The sequence below is a fragment of the Eschrichtius robustus genome, chromosome 13, assembly GCF_028021215.1.
Source record: "Eschrichtius robustus isolate mEscRob2 chromosome 13, mEscRob2.pri, whole genome shotgun sequence".
NCBI lineage: Eukaryota > Metazoa > Chordata > Mammalia > Artiodactyla > Eschrichtiidae > Eschrichtius > Eschrichtius robustus.
Window position 1 is genome coordinate 42,960,180 of NC_090836.1, and position 7,964 is coordinate 42,968,143.

A 7,964-nucleotide genomic window follows, 5' to 3' on the forward strand; every position below is an offset into this window, starting at 1 on the left:
CCCTGGTCAGGGACCCCACGTGCTGTAACTAAGATCCCATCCCAACTAAGAGTCCACATGCCGCAACTAAAAGATCCCACAACTGAGACCCAGTGCAGCCAAAATTAATTAATTAAGCCAAAATCATCTGTCCCAGAGAACTGAATTGATTCTGGCGAAATGTGACCAGTGCTTTTTCTCATTGTAGATTTGGGTGAACAGTCCCCATACAGCCAGTGGCTATTACACCATCTATGACAGCGAGACTCTTCAAGCTGACCATTTCAACACCCGCCTCAGCTTTGGGGATCCTGCTCAGACCCTCTGGGCTCGAACAGGATACCTGGGTTTTGTCCGCCGGACCGAGCTCACAGCAGCCACCGGAGGTATCTTCACCAGCTCCTCACCCTCGTCCTGCTGTGCTTTTCCGCCCCTAGCACGGGCTGGCCTTCCGCAGCCTGCCTTTGGATGTGGAGTGTGTGTATTGAATTATTCCCTTCTCCGACTCTTGAACCCATACATGAATTTGTTTTCATTTGAAGTAAGACTTTGCCCTCAAAGAGGACCCAGGAAGTAAGCACTGGCGCCCCGTGTCAGCATCCCTGAACTGTGGGTTGGCTCGGCCAGGCAGTTGTAGAGATGTGCCTAGTGATGGGTAGATGCCTCTGGCAGGACTCAGCCCTCAGCAAGCTCCTGGGACAGGTATCCCATCTTTAGTCCCTTGCTCCTAAGCCTTGCGAGCGGGAGGCAGTGCAGAGGAGCCAACCTGCCGAAGCTCTCTGTCCCTTCGGCGGCTCACGTTGGACACGAGCCTGCTTGGCAGGGCTCTCGTGTAAGCAGCCCCCAGTCATCCTCTGCCCACTGGGCAGTCACAGTGAAGCCGTGACTTCAACCTTCCTGACGGCATGAATGGCCATTTTAAAATACCCAGCACTGATTGCATCATACACACCCAGAACTGACACAGATCACTCACTGGACTTGAACAGCTGGAACTGAGCCAAGTCATTTCTCCTTCACCCCTTGCATCTGTTCCCCACTGACCAGCTCCAGAGTGTCTCCATATTTCACAGGGAAGTAGAATAACATACTGGTGGTGAGGGAAGCATCCCTAGCCAGGTGCCTTGGTTTTGAAGCCTACCTCTGTCATTTGCTGTGTGACCTTGAGCACTCACTCAACCTCTCAGTTTCCTACCTGGAAAATGGGAGTGATAACGTTTCCTGCCTTGTGGAAATGATGTGAGATTAAATGACATAATGCCTTCAGGTGCCTGGAACAGTGACTGGCACACAGAAAACACTCGATAGTCATTAGCTACTCTTTCTGTTGTTCTTGTTACTACAGTCTTCAGCTCTTGTGTGATGGGACTCTGCTGGCCTTCCTCATCCTTCTCTCTCCAACAGCTCCTGGCAGTTTGTTTAGCTAAATTTTTCAGAAATCTTTCTTTTCCTGAAAATACAACATTCTGTAGACCTAGCTAAATCATCTCTCTTCTTTTCAGTATCTGTACAGACATAAACCATGTAGCCTTGTGTATGCAGTGTGTGCATAAAATCTTTAAAAAAAGATTTCTGCAACGTCCTGCTGGATTACAAGCCTATTAATAACCAGGACTAGTCTCTCCATGGAGTCCTTGAAGATGTCCAGAAACAGTGACATATGTTCACTTCTTTTCCATCTCAAATCCTCTCCCCTCCTCCCCTCCCCAGCCATCATCTGGCTAATTCCTATTTATCCTTACAAGCTCAGCGTGGCTTCAGCTTTTCCCTTTCTGAACCCTTGAGCTGAGCTCGGGGAAGGGGGGCCCTAGTGCACACTCGGGTCGCTGGGCTGACCTCATCCCACCTGATGTCCAGCCATAGGACATCTGTTGTGTGTGTGTTTCCCCCACTAGACAGCAAGTATCTTCAGAGCAGGAATCGTGTTACATCATCTTTGTCTCCGCAGCACTAGGCACAATTCCTGGCACGTGGTAATAATAATAATAACAATAGCTAATGTTTTCAGCACTTACAGTGTACCAGGCATCATATTAAATCCCTTATATGAATTTAATCCTCACAGCAGCCATTTATTATTACCCCTGTCTCACAGACGGGAAGCACGACTCAGAGACTTAAGTTAATTGCTCCACGTTACAGAGCTGGTGAGTGGTGGCGCCAGGTGACGTGGCAGGCAGTCTGGACCCTGTGCTCTTAACTCCAACGATGTATTACACTCAGTGCATCTGATGAACCAGGTTCCTCTTTCTCTCCCCGTCAGAGCGTCACGACGCCTTGTACGTGGTGGGAGCTCTGGACGAGACACTGGAGCTGCGAGGCCTGCGGTACCACCCCATCGACATCGAGACCTCGGTGTCTCGGATCCACAGGAGCATGGCCGAATGGTAAATCCCCTGCACAGCATAGGTCCCCCCTCAGCTGCGGTACCAGTTGCTCTGTAGTCAGCCGTCTGTACTAGACCACCTACGGCTGTGGAACTCCAGGGGAGCCAGAAAATAAACGGACTGATCCTTGTCTGGCAGTGTGCCGTCTGCTGAGGCAGACGAGGCCGCGGAGACACGGAGACAGGCTCCGTGGACTCGCTGTGGGGCTGGGTCCTTTTTGATGGTAGGCGCTTACCATTGGAAGGGACCTAACTGATCATCCGCCTCTAGGAAGTCGGTAGAGGGTGGTGGGAAGAACCATGACTTTCAGGTCAAAAGACCCAGCTGGAAGGCCCAGCGCTCCCACGGAGGCTGCTTTCCTCATCTGAAAAGGCCTCCTCTGCTCCTTCCTGATTATCAGGATGATCAAGTGAGAATGTACTTTGTAAACTATCAAATGGTAAGCAGATGAAAAGGACTGTTATTATTATCTGGTCCAGTTTCCCTCTTAGTGCGGGAATTCCCCCTACATTATCCCTGACAAAGGATCATCCAACCTCACATTGACTAAAAAATTCTTACAATTAAAACTCTGTAGTTTTTACCTATTTGCTTTCATCGTGGATTCTTAACAGTACAGAATCCATCCAGTTTCTTTTTGTACATGTTTAAGTCATTGTGTCCTTCTCAGGTTTGTTTTTTTTTTTTTTTTCATGCAAGGTAGCCACAGTTCTTTTAATGGTTTGTTCATGCTTTCCAGATGCTTCTCTGTCTTGCTTTTGTCAGAGTCTCTCCTCTGAACAGACCTGAACAATGCCCATGAGGTGTAAGAACAACGCAGAGAAGTTGGGTGCCATGGTTACCCCCTAATTGTAACCATTTGACTTTTGATGCTACCAAATATTGTGTACATTTTTCTGAACGACTGAGTCTGTTTTTTAAAGCAGTTCAACACTGCAAAACACAAGTCAGGTCATACCTTCTAACCCAGCAACCCCACTGAATGTAAGGCAACTTTCTACCTTATAGCAAGCACAATAGGAGAGAGCGTGTATGGGGCACTGAGTTCAGATGAGGCCAGGCCAACTCCCTTCCTGTTTGGTGTTATAATATAGATAATAATCTTAGTCAAAGCTCTTACGTTGCAAATATCAAGAATTCTCTTCAAAACAACTTAAGCAAAAGAGAGTTCATGGACAGAATACCTGGTTATCTCAGAGGTTCCTAGAAGTCTCTGACCAGCTCTGGATCTCAAGAAAGGTAGAAACAAGGAACGGGAAGGCCATCAGGAACCACCATCTTCTCGCTTTCTAGAGCCATGTGGGCATCCACTTCATTCTTTCTCTCCTCCCTGAAGAGCCATTCTCTGTACTTCTCTGCACACCTGCTACCCCAGAACGTTCCAGTCCACATGTCCTCAGTTCAGGTGACCAGCTAACAACTTTCATTCCCACTTCCAAACTCCCAAGAGATTTTAAATGGCTCAGCTAATCAGCTGTGATCATAGGGGCAAGGTCATGTATTCAAGACATAGCTGAGAGCCTTCTGGTTGGATCCAAGCGAGAAGGCAGTTCTCAGGGAAAATGGGGTGAAGTCTTGGGCAGACACTGTAAAAGATGACATGTTAACTGAATGTCATTGAAATTTCAGTGCCGTGTTCACGTGGACCAACTTGCTCGTGGTGGTTGTGGAACTGTGTGGCTCTGAACAGGAGGCCCTAGATCTGGTTCCTTTAGTGACAAATGTGGTCCTGGAGGAGCATTACCTCATCGTGGGCGTCGTAGTTGTGGTGGACCCAGGCGTTATCCCCATCAACTCCAGAGGAGAGAAGCAGAGGATGCACCTCCGTGACAGCTTCCTCGCTGACCAGCTGGACCCCATCTATGTGGCATATAACATGTAACCAGCCTTGTGGGGATTGCAGGGGCCATCCTGCAAAAACCACAGGACCAAAGACCCGTGACTAGGAGGAAGCTTTCCTGTGGTGTGAAATAAGCTGAGATGGCTACATTATATCCTTCATCTCATCCTGTGGGATTCTGCAATCACATGGCACACAGGAAAGGGGAATTCTGTGGTAGCAAATGAAAAAAACGTTAACAGTCTATTAGTCATGAGCTTTGACGTAGTGTGAGCAGCACGTTACTAAAGCAATTACATCCATGTTGCATTTTTTTCATCTGTTGTATATAGTTGTATTTTTATCTAATGCTGTTTTAGAATTTTGTAAGGGAGTTTAATGAATTCACATGAAGGGGGTAGTCTGAGTTACACAGTTCCCCGCTCTGTACTGTATTTTGCCATCTTACCATAGTTAAGACATTCTGCGGGTTTTGTTAACACGGAACTACTTGGCTTACTTTCAGTTGACCCATAAGCAAATCAGATAACCCACTGAATATGAGAATTACTTTATATATATAAAATTCTTGATGGTAAAACATTTTGACCGGTGTTTTAAACATGTAAATAAGAATACACATAATTCAGCTAAAAATTGAAGAATTGGCTTGTATAGTTGTAACAACTAAAGTAGAAACATGTCTACTTTGAGAGAATCTCAGTATTCTCTGGATGCAGTGTAATTGAATAGGTGACTAAAAAGTGCAAACTGTTTGCAGGTTTTGCTGCACATTGTACCGTGTCTCTGTTGGCTGGTGTATTTTATAAAATGAAGCTGCCTATGTTTGTTTTTTAAGCTTGCATTCCCAGAATCAGCTTAAGCTTTTAAGAATTCAGCCTGTTTCTACAAACTGAATAATCTCAGTTGAAAAATCAAAGTGTTAGGAAAAGCTAAGATTCATTAGATCCCACCCAATTCTAAGGAACCGGAAAAACTCACTCTGGCCCCCAGTGTTGAAACCGTCTTTCACGTTTAGAATGACTACATAAGAATTTAGAATTTCCTCTTTTCCAGGCCCATTGTACACTGTGTCGGCAGTTATACATCTAGCTTTTCTCTTCTGAGAACTGAAGAGCATCCTCTGTTCTTCCAGTTCACGAGGGCGGGGATTTTAAGAACAAGAGCAATAGGCTGGGAAGGCAGTGGGATCGATAGTCACGCGAAGGCATAAGGCCTCGTAACCGCATGTCTCAGAACTGACCGATTTGGGTTGCCAAAATAGCCAGGCTTATGCTGAAATAGGGGAAGTCTGATGTATGCAAGAAACGCTTTTGAAATAACTGTGGTGCCCAGGCCAAGCGGACAGAGCCTGGGACTGAGTTTGGCCTCTGGCTCGGTTTCCTTTCTTTGGTCTGATACTTCACGTATTTGAATATAGTTGAATTTTATTATTTTTTTCTTACAGAAATATTTTTTAAAATTAAAAAAAAAAAAAACTCAAAGTGAACAGAGTTAACTTGTTAAATCAGAATGGTTCTCTTTGACCCACTCTGGTCTATTGTGTAAATATTTATTTAGACTATTTTAATAATACATATTATTTACCCCACTGTAACATCATGTAAACTAAATATGTTTTTAAACAATTTTTTAGACTTGTAATTACCCTGAAAATAAGGTTTATAATGCAAAGACCAGACCCTTCGCCACGGCAGCACTCCTGGGGGGCTGCCCTTACACAGTCTCATGACTCAAAGCCACTTTATTGACTCCCTTTTACATAATCCTCTTTTCCTCCCAACTCATTCTCCACAGAGGGAAGACCTCAAGACATTTTCCAGTTCCAGATCTCTTTTTCAACATTTTGGATGACGTTAACTTACACATGATGGGAGAGGTTCTAGGATGTACAGGAAAAAAGCACTTGCATTGGGGTAAGAAATCCAGTGACTAGCAGAGGAAACAGCCTGCTTATTTGGAAAGTAATTTTCTTAAGACAGTTTTAAATGATTCACTAATCAAAGCAAGGGATCCTGAGGATCTTCTATCTCCGTAATCCACAAGTTCTAAGAAAAAGGTGCAAGGCAGAGTCTATCCTATGGGTCGCTTTCATAATTCTTATTACACAAGTTAGGGTGTCGGCTAGAAATACACTGTGAGCCACACCTGTCATTTTAAAATTTCTAGTAACCACATTTTAAAAAGTAAAAAGAACAGGTGAAATTGATTTTAATATATTATTTAGCACAACATGTCAAAAATACTATCATTTCAACATGGGATCAATATAAAAAATTAATGAGATATTTTACTTTCTTTTTTTCATATTATGTCTTTGTAATCCAGTGTGTATTAAGCACATCTCAATTCGGACTAGCCATATTTAAAGTTTTCAGTAGCCACACATGGCTGTTGGCTACCATATTGGACAGTGCAGATTATACTCATTCCTTCAAATAAAGTATTCCGTTAATCTCATGGTATGGCCAACTCCCAGTTATTTAGGGGCTGATTATCTAGTTTTGTAGTTCCTGAGGCCTCTGATTTATTGGGGTTTTTTTGCTTTCTGCCTTGTGGCTGCTTTATTTATCTTTTGCCTGTCCCCCAAAGCCAGAATAAGCTGGTGGAGGAAAGAAAACTAAGATGCTAAGATGTGTCTTTGGGGAACTTCACCAGTAACTCTGGTAAAGTATCCTCTGGAAGGGGAAGAGAGTCAGTCATTAGTTTAGAGGTGTTTGTGGGATCATCTACAGATCTAATGCCTAGTCTGTTGCAGACTTGGTAAGAAAACTTCCTCTTGGTGACACAATGCTCTTAGTCTTTCCACATTACGTAGAACCTTTGTTGTAGAACTGACTCTTAAGAGAGGCCCCAAAGGCCATTATTAATAGAAACAGCCTTGCCAAAACTTGGAAACACATTGTGTCTGGGTTTTTATGCCTGTGGGGAGCGCGGGGCGGGGGGGGGGGGGGACGACGGACTAAAGAATAGCAAGCCCTCATTTCAGATAAGAGAAACCTATTCATCTGAAAGTTTTTGAACCTCTTTCTGCCTCTCAGCAGAAGTAATGAGGTAGATCAGGAAGGGGCTGCCTCAGAACAAATGCCATCTCCTGCATCAGTGAGACCTTGGGAATGACCAGCATGCTAATGGGCATCAGTGAATCCACACTCTTGATTTCCTTCCTGCCTCATAAAGCACCCCTGCTTCCCCAGTACCAGGTCCTCCTGAAGTTGTGCTGCCTCAGGCTGTTTAGGGACCATTGCCTGTCTATTGGTCATCGGAGTGTCTCCTTAACTTTAGTCCCTGGGCAATGCTTGCTTAATGCTTTTGTTGAATCAACAGAGGGCCCGAGGCCTTAGGCTTTTTTGTTAAGGTCTGTGCCCCAGGCATGGTGCTCAATATCTTGGCCAAATAAATTACTTTCCTTGAATATCCAGGAATCTTTAGACTTAAGCAATGAGGAGTTATCACCTCACCCTCAAACTCCAACATGATCTATGCCTTAGAGTTGTTTTTGTTGTCTGCTTTCGTGTAAAAACAAGAGTATTTGGAGCAAGCTGCAGTACTCCAAATACACAATAGGCCTTTTCTTTATCATTCATTCAACATTTCTGGTTTAGGTATATGTAGATGGGCCATGTTATTTGTCCAGAGGAAGAGAGTGTAAAGATATAAGAATAATTTTTTAGTCCTAAATGCTGTTTTGTTTATTTTTTGTCAAGATATTTACCAGTGTCAGATTCAAACTATAGTACTGTGTAATTATGTATAAA

At 44.2% G+C, this 7,964-nt stretch overlaps 1 protein-coding gene across 4 annotated transcripts in view; it reads left to right on the top strand.

Moving 5' to 3' along the window:
* DIP2B (disco interacting protein 2 homolog B) overlaps nucleotides 1–4,524 on the top strand; it is a 230,445-nt gene extending 225,921 nt beyond the window's left edge. For all 4 annotated transcript variants that reach the window (XM_068560083.1, XM_068560085.1, XM_068560084.1 and 1 more), the window contains 3 exons: nucleotides 188–365; nucleotides 2,243–2,366; nucleotides 3,996–4,524. In XM_068560083.1, coding sequence (XP_068416184.1) covers nucleotides 188–365; nucleotides 2,243–2,366; nucleotides 3,996–4,248 — 555 coding nt within the window. In that variant the 3' untranslated portion in view covers nucleotides 4,249–4,524. The remainder of the gene's footprint in view (nucleotides 1–187; nucleotides 366–2,242; nucleotides 2,367–3,995) is intronic.
* Nucleotides 4,525–7,964: the final 3,440 nt, after the last annotated feature.